The sequence below is a fragment of the Agelaius tricolor genome, unplaced genomic scaffold, assembly GCF_023055355.1.
Source record: "Agelaius tricolor isolate 1412-34295 unplaced genomic scaffold, bAgeTri1.0.p SCAF_90, whole genome shotgun sequence".
NCBI lineage: Eukaryota > Metazoa > Chordata > Aves > Passeriformes > Icteridae > Agelaius > Agelaius tricolor.
Genome location: NW_027269350.1, coordinates 140,730 through 153,822, shown reverse-complemented (window position 1 = coordinate 153,822; position 13,093 = coordinate 140,730). Strand labels below are relative to the sequence as shown.

The 13,093-nt window shown below is 61.2% G+C and overlaps 1 protein-coding gene across 1 annotated transcript; it reads left to right on the top strand.

The window, feature by feature from the left end:
• The first annotated feature begins 544 nt into the window (after positions 1-544).
• On the top strand, positions 545-12,757 carry SLC8A2 (solute carrier family 8 member A2). Its single transcript, XM_071418838.1, has 8 exons — positions 545-628; positions 5,264-7,031; positions 7,973-8,076; positions 8,172-8,189; positions 8,769-8,893; positions 8,978-9,077; positions 9,692-9,967; positions 10,622-12,757. The coding sequence occupies exons 2-8, from the start codon at positions 5,281-5,283 to the stop codon at positions 10,996-10,998; spliced, it is 2,751 nt and encodes a 916-aa protein (XP_071274939.1). The 5' UTR covers positions 545-628; positions 5,264-5,280; the 3' UTR covers positions 10,999-12,757.
• Positions 12,758-13,093: the final 336 nt, after the last annotated feature.

Here is a 13,093-nt window from a genome sequence, read left to right as displayed (position 1 = left end):
AATTTGGGGATTTTGGGGGGTCCTGGGGGGATTTTGAGGGAATTTGGGGTTTCCAAAAGAGCCTGGGTGGATCCTAAGGGGATTTTTGGGGGAATTTGGAGGAATTTTGGGGGAATTTCAGAGAATTTGGGGTCCCCAAAAGGGGCCGGGGGGGATTTTGGGTCCCTAAAAAGGTCTGGGGGAATTTTGGGGGGAATTTGGGGGGGATTTGGGGATCGGGGGGGATTTGAGGGATTTTGGGGTCACTTAAAGGGTCTGGGGTCCCCTAAAGGGAATTTTGGGGGAATTTTCGGGGAATTTTGGGGGGGGATTTGGGGATTTGAGGGGGTCCGGGGGGATTTGAGGAATTTTGGGGTCCCCAAAAGGGTCTGGGGGATCCTAAAGGGATTTTGGGGGGATTTTGGGGGAATTTTGGGCGGGATTTGGGCTCCCTGGATGAATTTTGGGCTCCCGGGGTTTTTTTTTTTTGGTTTTTTTTTTTTTGGGGGGGGGGGTCCCGGGGGCGTTCCCAGGGTGGGGGCGGGGCCGTTCCCGCCCCTCCCCCCCTGGCTCCGCCCCTCCCCCCCCCCCCCCCCCCCCATGGAGCTTTAACGGCGGCGGCGGCGCGAGCGGACCCGAGGGGGAACAGGTAGGAGGGGGAGGGGGGGGGGTCCCCAACCCCCCCCCCCCCGGAGCCCCCCAAAACCTCCCCACCCCCCCCCGCCCCTCCCCCACCCCCGGAACCCCCCCCCCCCGCCCCTCCCCCCGCGGTTTTTGGGGGCGAATCGGCGAAATTGGGGAGGGGGCGCGGGGGGGGGGGGGGCGCTCCCAAGGGGTGGGGGAGGGGAAGGATGAAACCCCCCCACCCCCAACCCCTCCCCCACCCTCGGAGCCCCCCCCTGAAATTCCCCAAAAATTCGCCGGAATTGGGGAAAAAAAAAAAAAAAAAAAAAAATTCCCGAGGTTGGAACAGGTGGGTGGGGGGGGGGAGGGGGGGCAGCGCTTCCCTGGATTCCGCCCGAATTCCCCGAAATTCACCCCAAAATTCCCGCGGGTGTCCCCCCAACATTCCCAGATTTCCCACATTTCCCCCCAAAATTCCTCACTCCCCCCCCCCCCCCCCCCCCGTTTTTCCCGGATTTCACCCCAAAATTCGCATCCCCACCCCCCCCAAAATTCCTCATTTTCCCCCCGAAATTCCCACGGGTTTCCCCCCAAAATTCCCCTTTTTTCCCCGGATTCCCCCCCAAAATTCTTCATTTCCCCCCCGAATTTCCCCCCGAAATTTCCATTTTTCCCCAAAATTTCCCATTTCCCCCCCGTTTTTCCCAAATTTCCCCCCCAAATTCCCGATTTTCCAAAAAAAAATCCCCATTTTCCCCCTAAAATTCTCCATTTTCTTCCCAAAATTCTTCATTCTTCCCCAAAAATTCCCCATTTTCCTTCCAAATTCCCAGTTTTTCCCCCTAAATTCCCCATTTTTCCCCAAAATCCCCCCAAATCTCCCCCGGCTCCACTCAAATTCCCCAAATTCCCCAAAATTCACCAAAATTCCCCCAGATTCCACCAAAATCCCTTGGATTTCCTCCCGAAATCCCCAAATTCCCCAGAATTTCCCCCAAATTCCCCCAAATCCCCTCAATTTCTCCCCCCAATTTCCCTCAAATTCCTGAAATTCTCCCAGATTTTCTCCCAAATCCCCTCAAATTCTCCCAAATTTCTCATTTTTTCTCTAAAAGGCCCAAAATTCTCCCAAATTTCCCCAAAATTTCCCTCAGTTCCCTCAAATCCTTCCACGTTTGGGCTGAAATCCCCAAAATTCTCCCAAATTTCTTCGTTTCTCCCTCAAAATCCCCCCAAATCCCCACAAATTCTCCACATTTTGGCCCAAATTCCTGCAGATTTCCCGAATTTTCCCCAAATTCTCTAAAATCGCCCCAAAAATTCCCCCAATTCCTTCAATTCCTTCAAATCTCCCCCCCAAACTCCCCGAATTTCCCTCAAATCCCCCCCCAAAAACCCCAAAATTTCCCCCGAATTTCCCTCAAACCCCTCAATTCCCAAAAATCTCCCCCCGAATTTCCCAAATTCCGGCGAATTTCCCCCAAAATTCTGCCCCAAATCCCCGAAATTCCCCCCAAATTCCCCCTTTTTTTTCTCCCCCCCCGTCGGAAAAATCGGATTTGTCCTAAATCCCGGCTTTTCCCCCAAATCCGCCGCTTCTCAAATCCGCCAGAAAAAAAAACCACAAAAAACCACAAAAACCACAAAAATCCGCATTTTCCAGGGAAAGCCCGGCGGGATTTGGGTCGGTGCTGCTCCAAAAAAGGGAATTTTGGGGGAATTTCCCGGGAATTTGGGATCGCCCGGGCCCGGCGGGGTTGGGAATTTTGGGATCTCGGGGCCAAAATCCGGGGGAAAATCCCGGGAAATTGGGAAAATCCTCGGGATGGAGGAAAATCCCCCAAACTGGGGCGAATCCTGAGGGATTTGGGGAAATCCCCGCGCGGCCCCGCGGGGTTTGGGGTTAATGAATTCATTAATGAGGGGGGAGCGAGGGGCGTTAATTGGATTAATTGGGGGGGAGGAGCGCGGGGGGGGAGGGAAGGGGAGGGGGATGTGGGGTAGAAATGGGGAAAAAATGGGGAAAATGGGGAAAAATGGGGCAGGAAAAGGGGCAAAAATGGGGGGAAATGGGGCAGGAAATGGGGAAAATGGGGCAGGAAATGGGGCAGGAAATGGGGCGGGAATGGGGCAGGAAATGAGGCAAAAATGGGGGAAAAATGGGGCAGGAAATGGGGCGGGAATGGGGCGGGAATGGGGCCAGTTTGGATCTGTGGGGCCGGTTTGGATCTCTCTGGTTCTGGTTCAGATCCGTGGGTCGGTTGTGGATCTGTGGGGCTGGTTTGGATCTGTGGGTCAGGGATCCATGGGTCAGGGATGGATCTGTGGGGCTGGTTTGGATCTGTGGGTCCGGTTCAGATCTGTGGGTCCAGTTTTGGATTTGTGGGTCCAGTTTGGATCTATGGGGTCTGGTTTGGATCTGTGGGTCTGGTTCAGATCTATGGGGCTGGTTTGGATCTGTGGGTCAGTTTTGGATCCATGGGTCAGGGATCCATGGGTCAGGTTTGGATCTATGGGGCCGGTTGGGATCTATGGCTCCGGTCCAGCTCCAGTTCGGATCTATGGGTCCCGTTTGGATCTATGGGTCAGTGTTGGATCTATGGGGCCGGTTGGGATCCATGGTTCAATGTTGTATCTATGGGGTCAGGTTCCGATCCGTGGATCAGGTTTGGATCTATGGGGCCGGTTGGGATCTATGGGGCCGGTTCAGATCCATGGGTCAGGTTCGGATCTATGGGTCCGGTTCAGATCCATGGGTCAGGTTCGGATCCATGGGTCAGTGTTGGATCTATGGGGTCAGTGTTGTATCTATGGGGTCAGTATTGGATCTGTGGGGTCCGGTTGGGATCTATGGGGTCAGTGCTGGATCCGTGGGTCAGGTTCGGATCTATGGGGTCCGGTTGGGATCTATGGGGTCAGTGTTGGATCCGTGGGGCTGGTTCGGATCTATGGGTCAGGTTCAGATCCATGGGTCAATGTTGTATCTATGGGTCAGGTTCAGATCCATGGGTCAGGTTCGGATCTATGGGGTCCGGTTGGGATCTATGGGGTCAGTGCTGGATCCGTGGGGCCGGTTGGGATCCATGGGTTCAGGTTCGGATCCATGGGTCAGTGCTGGATCCGTGGCTCCGGTTCGGATCTGTGGGGTCAGGTTCGGATCCATGGGTCAGGTTGGGATCTATGGGGTCAGTGCTGGATCCGTGGGTCAGTGTTGGATCTATGGGGTCAGTGTTGGATCCGTGGGGTCTGGTTGGGATCTATGGGTCCGGTTCAGATCCATGGGTCCGGTTCGGATCTATGGGGTCCGGTTGGGATCCATGGGTCAGTGTTGTATCTATGGGTTCAGGTTCGGATCAATGGGGTCCGGTTGGGATCCGTGGCTCTCGTTCGGATCCATGGGTCAGTGTTGTATCTATGGGGTCCGGTTGGGATCTATGGGGTCAGTATTGGATCTATGGGTTCAGGTTCGGATCTATGGGGTCAGTGCTGGATCCGTGGGGTCCGGTTCAGATCCATGGGTCAGGTTCGGATCTATGGGGCCGGTTCGGATCTATGGGGTCAATCTTGTATCTATGGGGTCCGGTTGGGATCCGTGGCTCCGGTTCGGATCCGGGGGTTCCGGGGGGGTTTCGGGTGCGGGGGCGGCTCCGGCTCCTCCTTGGCAACCGCGCGGTTTCCATGGAAACGGGGATGGAGGAGGGAGGGGGAGGGGGAGGGACCCGGAGCCGGGGGGGGAGGGGGAGGGGGAGGAGGAGGAGGAGGAGGAGGAGGAGGAGGAGGGGCCGAACCGGAGCCGAGGATCCGAACCGGACCCACGGATCCGAACCGGCCCCATAGATCTGAACCGGCCCCATAGATCCGAACCTGACCCATAGACCCGAACCGGACCCACGGATCGGAACCGGCCCCATAGATCCCAACTGGCCCCATAGATCCCAACCGGCCCCATAGATCTGAACTGGCCCCACAGATCCATCCCAACCTCATACCCCAATATCCCTGACCCCACATCCCTGATCCCAGCCCCACATCCCTGATCCCATTTCCTCTTGCAGGCTCCTTGTGGGGCGCTGTGGCTGTGCCCCACATCCCACACCCCACATCCCGAACCCAAATCCCAAATCCCAAATCCCCTGACCCAAACCCCAAATCTTCCGCCCTGCAGGCTCCTCGAGGGGCGCCATGGCTGTGCCCCACACCTCACACCCCATATCCCAAAACCCAAATCCCTGACCCAAACCCCACATCCTGACCCCAAACCCCACATCCCAAATCCCGTAACCCGAACCCCACATCCTGACCCCAAACCCCACATCCTGATCCCACACCCCACATCCCAAATCCCAAATCCCCTGACCCAAACCCCGAATCTTCCGCCCTGCAGGCTCCTCGAGGGGCGCCATGGCTGTGCCCCGCATCCCACACCCCACACCCCATATCCCAAATCCCCTAACCCAAAGCCCACATCCTGACCCCAAACCCCCTATCCTGATCCCAAACCCGACATCTCCACACCCCACATCCCAAACCCCACAATGTGACCCCAAATCTCCCGTCCCGCAGGCTCCTCGAGGGGCGCCATGGCTGTGCCCCACATCCCACATCTCCACACCCCACATCCCAAACCCCACAATCTGACCCCAAATCTCCCGTCCCGCAGGCTCCTCGAGGGGCGCCATGGCGGCGCTGGGCCCGGCGCTGGCGGCCTGGCTGCTGCTGAGCCCTCGGGGCTGCTCGGCGGCGGCCCCGGCGATCACCGACGGCCCCAACGGGACGTGCCACGGCGGCTCGGCGCGGTGCCAGCCCGGCGTGCTCCTGCCCGTGTGGCAGCCGGACGAGCCGGCGGCGGGCGACAAGGCGGCGCGCGCCATCGTCTACTTCGTGGCCATGATGTACCTGTTCCTGGGCGTGTCCATCATCGCCGACCGCTTCATGGCCTCCATCGAGGTGATCACGTCGCGCGAGAAGGAGATCACGGTCACCAAGGCCAACGGCGAGACCAGCGTGGGCACGGTGCGCATCTGGAACGAGACCGTCTCCAACCTGACGCTGATGGCGCTGGGCTCCTCGGCGCCCGAGATCCTCCTGTCGCTCATCGAGGTGTGCGGGCACCGCTTCCAGGCCGGCGAGCTCGGCCCGGGCACCATCGTGGGCAGCGCCGCCTTCAACATGTTCGTGGTGATCGCCGTGTGCGTCTACGCCATCCCGGCGGGCGAGAGCCGGCGCATCAAGCACCTGCGCGTCTTCTTCGTCACGGCCTCGTGGAGCATCTTCGCCTACATCTGGCTCTACCTCATCCTGGCCGTCATCACGCCGGGCGTGGTGCAGGTGTGGGAGGCCTTCCTCACCCTGCTCTTCTTCCCGGCCTGCGTGGTGTTCGCCTGGGCGGCCGACAAGCGGCTGCTCTTCTACAAGTACGTCTACAAGCGCTACCGCGCCGACCCGCGCAGCGGCATCATCATCGGCACCGAGGCCGAGCGCCCGCCCAAGGACCTGGAGGCCGACGGCGGCTTCCCGGCGCTGCCCGAGCCGGAGCCCGGCGCGTCGCCATCGCCGACGCCCGAGGAGAAGGAGCTGGACGAGAGCCGGCGCGAGGTGATCCAGATCCTGAAGGACCTGAAGCAGAAGCACCCGGAGAAGGAGCTGGAGCAGCTGATGGACGCCGCCAACTACATGGCCCTGGTGCACCAGCAGAAGAGCCGCGCCTTCTACCGCATCCAGGCCACGCGGCTCATGACCGGCGCCGGCAACGTGCTCAAGAAACACGCGGCCGAGGCGGCGCGGCGCTCCCCGGCCATGCCCGGCGAGGACGACGAGGAGGATGAGGAGGACGAAGCGTGCAGCCGCATCTTCTTCGAGCCGTGCCTGTACCACTGCCTGGAGAACTGCGGCTCGGTGACGCTGGCCGTGGCGTGCCAACAGGGCCTGGGCGCCAACCAGACCTTCTACGTGGACTTCCGCACCGAGGACGGCTCGGCCAAGGCGGGCTCGGACTACGAGTACAGCGAGGGCACGCTCATCTTCAAGCCGGGCGAGACGCGCAAGGAGCTGGCCATCGGCATCATCGACGACGACATCTTCGAGGAGGACGAGCACTTCTTCGTGCGGCTCCTGAACCTGCGCGTGGGCGACGCCGAGGGCATGTTCGAGGCCGACTCCGAGGACCACCCCAAGGGCAAGCTGGTGGCGCCGCTGGTGGCCACGGTGACCATCCTGGACGACGACCACGCCGGCATCTTCGGGTTCCGGGAGCGCTCGGTGCGCGTCAGCGAGTGCCAGGGCCACGTGGAGGTGACGGTGGTGCGCAGCTCGGGCGCGCGCGGCACCGTCATGGTGCCCTTCCGCACCGTGGAGGGCACCGCGCGCGGCGGCGGCGTCGACTACGAGGACGCCAGCGGGGAGCTGGAGTTCCGCAACGACGAGACGGCGTGAGGATGAGGAGGGCTGGGATGGCGGGGGGGGTGGGAACGGAGGAGGAAGAGGTGGTTGGGTTGGTGGGTGGGTCGTGGGGTGGGTGGAGATGGAAGAGGAAGAGGATGGAGGATGGATGGATGGATGGATGGATGGATGGATGGATGGATGGAAGAGGATGGAGGATGGATGGATGAAGAGGAAGAGGATGGTCAGGTGGAGATGGAAGAGGAAGAGGATGGAGGGATGGATGGATGGATGGATGGATGGATGGATGGATGGATGGATGGATGGAAGAGGAAGAAGATGCTTGGGTTTTTGGTTTGGTCGTTAGTTGGGTGGAGATGGAAGAGGAAGAGGATGGATGGATTGAAGAGGAAGAGGATGGAGGGATGGATGGATGGATGGATGGATGGATGGATGGATGGATGGATGGATGGATGGAAGAGGAAGAGGATGGTTGGGTCACTGGTTGGGTGGACATGGAGGAAGCAGAAGATGGAGATGGAAGAGGAAGATGATGGATCATGGATGAATGGAAGAGGAAGAGGATGGTTGGGTCGTGGGTTGGGTGGAGATGAAGGATGAAGAGGATGGATGGAGATGGAGGAGGAAGAGGATGGATGGATGGTGATGGCCTTGGATGGATGAAGGATGGATCATGGATAAATGGATGGATGGATGGATGGAGATGGAAGGTGATGATGATGATGATGATGATGATGATGATGATGATGACAATGGTGGATGATGATGGCGATGATGCTGAATGGTGATGGCGGTGATGATGATGATGATGATGATGATGACAATGGTGGATGATGATGATGATGATGATGATGATGACAATGGTGGACGATGATGGCGATGATGCTGAATGGTGATGGCGGTGATGATGACGATGATGATGATGATGATGATGACCCTGAGGCCGAGGCTGCCCCGTGTCCCGCCCCAGGAAGACGCTGCAGGTGAAGATCGTTGACGATGAGGAGTACGAGAAGAAGGAGAACTTCTTCATCGAGCTGGGGACGCCGCGCTGGCTCAAGCGCGGCATCTCGGGTACGGGGACACCGAGGGGACACCGGGAGGGGACACCGGGGGGGGGACACCGAGGGGACACGGGGGTCTCACCGCTGTCCCCTCTCTCTCCTCAGCTCTCCTGCTCGCCCAAGGTAGGAGCCTTCGGCCTCGGACGCGCCCCATGACCATGGATGTGCCATGAGCGTGTATGTCGCCGTGTGCCACGCCACGGTGTCCTCGTGCCACCGCCCCGTCAGGTGTCCCCATGGTGTCCCCATGGTGTCCTCACTGTGTCCCCGCCATGTTCCCATGTCCTCCATGGTGTCCCCACGTCCCCGCCATGTTCCCATGTCCTCCATGGTGTCCCCACAGTGTCCCCATGGTGTCCCTATGTCCCCACTGTGTCCCCCCCTGAAGTCCCCGTTGTGTCCCCATGTCCCCACACCATGTCCCATGTGTCCCCACTGTGTCCCCATGGTGTCCTCATGTCCTCCACCATGTCCCCACCGTGTCCCCACCGTGTCCCCATGTCCCCACACCACATCCCCATGTCCTCCCATGGTGTCCCCATCTCCCCATTTTGTCCCCATGTCCCCACGGTGTCCCCATGTCCTGCTGGTGTCCCCACCATGTCCTCCATCCTGTCCCCACGGTGTCCCCATGTCCTGCTGGTGTCCCCGCGGTGTGCCCATCGTGTCCCCATGGTGTCCCCGTGGTGTCCCCCCATGCAGGGGACGGCGAGCGGGCGCTGTCGGCCGAGGAGGAGGAGGCGCGGCGCATCGCCGAGATGGGGAAGCCGGTGCTGGGCGACAACCGGCGCCTCGAGGTGGTCATCGAGGAGTCCTACGACTTCAAGGTGACCCTGGGGACACCTTGGGGACAACGGGGGCCGGCCAGGGGACACGGCCTGACCCGTCCCCGGTGTCCCCAATGTCACCAGAACACGGTGGACAAGCTGATGAAGAAAACCAACCTGGCCACCGTCATCGGCACGCACTCGTGGCGCGAGCAGTTCCTGGAGGCCATCACCGTCAGCGCAGGTGCCACGGGGACCCCACGTGTCCCCAGGTGTCCCCAGGTGTCCCCGAGGTCCCCTTGGGGTCCTTGAGGTGACACCATTCCCAGGGTCCTCAGGGTCACCATCAGCACAGGCGGCATGGGGAGCTTGGGGTGTCCCCAAGGTGTCCCCAAGGTGTCCCCAGGGTCCCCTTGGCCATCACCTTGGTGCCACCACCCTGGGGCACCCCAATGCCACCACTCTGGAGACCCTAACCCTGGTGATGCCACCATCCTGGTGACCTTAACCCTGGTCCCACCACCTTGGGGACCCCAACCTTGGTCCCACCACCCTGGTGACCCCAATGCCACCACTTTGGGGACCCCAACCCTGGTGCCACCACCTTGGGGACCCCAACCCTGGTGATGCCACCACCCTGGTGACCCCAACCCTGGTGCCACCACCTTGGGGACCCCAACCCTGGTGATGCCACCACCCTGGGGACCCCAACCTTGGTGCCACCACCCTGGGGACCCCAATGCCACCACTTTGGGGACCCCAACCCTGGTCCCACCACCCTGGTGACCCCAACCCTGGTGGTGCCACCACCCTGGTGACCCCAACCCTGGTGGTGCCACCACCCCGCCGCCCCCGCAGGTGACGAGGACGAGGACGACGAAGGCCGTGAGGAGCGTTTGCCGTCGTGCTTTGATTACGTCATGCACTTCCTGACGGTGTTCTGGAAGGTTCTGTTCGCCTGCGTGCCCCCCACGGCGCTGCTGGGGGGCTGGGCGGCCTTCGGCGTCTCCATCCTCCTCCTCGCGCTGCTCACCGCCCTCATCGGGGACCTGGCCGCGCACTTCGGCTGCACCCTGGGCCTCAAGGACTCGGTCAACGCCGTCGTCTTCGTGGCGCTGGGCACCTCCATCCCCGGTGAGGGACCCTGGGGACACCTTGGGGACATTGGGGACGCCTTGGGGACATTGGGGACGCCTTGGGGACACTGGGGGACATCACAGGAACAAAGGGGAGAACAAGGGACAGGGCCTCGAGGACTCGGTCAACGCCGTCGTCTTCATCGACCTCGGCACCTCCATGCCCATGATGTCCACGATGTCCCCAACATCCACGATGTCCCCAACTGTCCCCAATGTCCCCAACTGTCCCCATGTCCCCAGACACGTTCGCCAGCCGCGTGGCCGCCCTGCAGGACCCCTGTGCTGATGTCCCTGATGTCCCCAATGTCCCCAACACCCCCAGTGTCCCCAACACCGCCAATGTCCTCAATGTCCCCAACATCCTCCACACCCCCAATAACCCCAACATCCCCAATGTCCCAAATGTCCTGATTGTCCCCAATGTCCCCAACACCCCCAATGTCCCCAACGTTCTCAATGTCCCAAATGTCCTGATTGTCCCCAATGTCCCCAACACCCCTAATAACCCCAACACCCCCAATGTTCCCAATGTCCCCAATGTCCCTGTGACCTCCCAACGCTCGGAATGTCCCCAATGCCCCCAACGCCCCCAACGCCCCCAACACCCCCGGATGTCCCCACCGTCCCTGAATGTCCCCGATGTCCCCAGACACGTTCGCCAGCCGCGTGGCCGCCCTGCAGGACCCCTGCGCCGACGCCTCCATCGGCAACGTCACGGGCTCCAACGCCGTCAACGTCTTCCTGGGGCTGGGCCTGGCCTGGTCGGTGGCCGCCGTGTACTGGGCGGCGCAGGGGCGGCCGTTCCGCGTCCCGCCGGGCACGCTGGCCTTCCCCGTCACGCTCTTCACCATCTTCGCCTTCCTCGCCATCGGCGTGCTGCTCTGGCGGCGCCGCGCGCCCATCGGCGGCGAGCTGGGGGGGCCCCGCGCCCCCAAAATCCTCACGGCCGGGCTCTTCCTGCTGCTCTGGCTGCTCTACGTGCTCTTCGCCAGCCTGGAGGCCTACTGCCACATCCAGGGGTTCTGAACGGGGATACTGGGGGGACTGGGAGCACTGGGAGGGCCTGGGAGCACTGGGGGACATGGACAGGGGGACAGGGACAGGGACAGATGGACAGGAGCAGCCCTTGGGGATCACTGCCACATCCAGGGGTTCTGAACGGGGATACTGGGAGGGACTGGGGGTACTGGGAGGGACTGGGAACACTGGGGGACAGGGACAGGGGGACAGGGACAGGGACAGATGGACAGGAGCAGCCCTTGGGGATCACTGCCACATCCAGGGGTTCTGAACGGGGATACTGGGAGGGACTGGGAGGGACTGGGAACACTGGGGGACAGGGACAGATGGACAGGAACAGGGACAGATGGACAGGAGCCAGCCCTTGGGGATCACTGCCACACCCAGGGGTTCTGAACGGGGATACTGGGGGCACTGGGAGGGACTGGGAGGGACTGGGAGCACTGGGGGACATGGACAGGGGGACAGGGACAGATGGACAGGAGCAGCCCTTGGGGATCACTGCCACATCCAGGGGTTCTGAACGGGGATACTGGGAGGGACTGGGAGCACTGGGAGGGACTGGGAGGGACTGGGGGACAGGGACAGGGGGACAGGGACAGATGGACAGGAGCAGCCCTTGGGGATCACTGCCACATCCAGGGGTTCTGAACGGGGATACTGGGAGGGACTGGGAGCACTGGGAGGGACTGGGAGGGACTGGGGGACAGGGACAGATGGACAGGAGCCAGCCCTTGGGGATCACTGCCACACCCAGGGGTTCTGAACGGGGATACTGGGGGGACTGGGAGGGACTGGGAACACTGGGGGACGTGGTGGGGACAGGGACAGATGGACAAGGAGCAGCCCTTGGGGATCGCTGCCACATCCAGGGGTTCTGAACGGGGATACTGGGAGGGACTGGGAGGGACTGGGAGCACTGGGGGACATGGACAGATGGACAGGAACAGGGACAGATGGACAGGAGCAGCCCTTGGGGATCACTGCCACATCCAGGGGTTCTGAACGGGGGGACTGGGAGGGACTGGGAGCACTGGGAGGGACTGGGAGGGACTGGGAACACTGGGGGACATGGACAGGAGGACAGGGGGACAGGGACAGATGGACAGGAGCAGCCCTTGGGGATCACTGCCACATCCAGGGGTTCTGAACGGGGATACTGGGAGGGACTGGGAGGGACTGGGAGGGACTGGGAGCACTGGGAGGGGCTGGGAGATGGCAGCAGGGGACAGGGACAAGGGGACAGGGCCATTGTCACCTCCCCGGGGTTCCCCCCATATTAATTTGGGGTCCCCCTCATGTCCCCTCCCCCACACCAGGGACCCATGGGCCACCTCAGGGACCCCCCCGGGACCCCCCAAATTCCCCCCAAGGACCCCAAAATTTCCCCCTCTGGAGACCCCAGATCCCTTCAGGGACCCCCAAATCCCCCCCAAAGGACCCCAAATCCCCCCATGGAGACCCCAAATTCCCTCTAAAGGACCCAAAATTCCTTCAGGGACCCCAAATCCCCCCCAAGGGACCCCAAATTCCTTCAGGGACCCCCCAAAATCCCTTCAGGGACCCCTCCCCCATCCCCTCCCGGGTCCGTTTCTTATCTCGCAGCGTTTTTTTAAAGGGTGGGGGAGGGGCGCGGTGGGGGCGGGGCGCAGTGGGGGGGGGGGTTGGGGTGGGGGGAGGGGCGCCCCCGGAAAAACCAAAACGAGGAAAAAAAAAAAAAAACCAAAAAAAATCAAAAGAAAAATAAAAACCCCAAAAAACTCCAGACCCGACCCGGCTGTGACTGAGCGCGCGCGAGGGAGACCCCAGTGACGTCACACGCTCGTCGTGACGTCACGACCAAGCCCGGATGACGTCACTCCTTTTTCCCTTCAACCCACCCCGCGGCTCCGGCCGTAAAGCGGCTGTCGCAAAGCGCAGCGCGTTGCCATGGCGACCGGCGTGCCCGGCGGTGTTACCATGGAAACCATCCCGGAGACCCCCCAAAATCACCTCGGGGACCCCCAAACCCACCCTGAGGACCCCTAAAATCACCTCAGGCACCCGAAAATCACCTTGGGGATCCCCAGAATCACCCTGAGGACCCCTAAAATCACCTCAG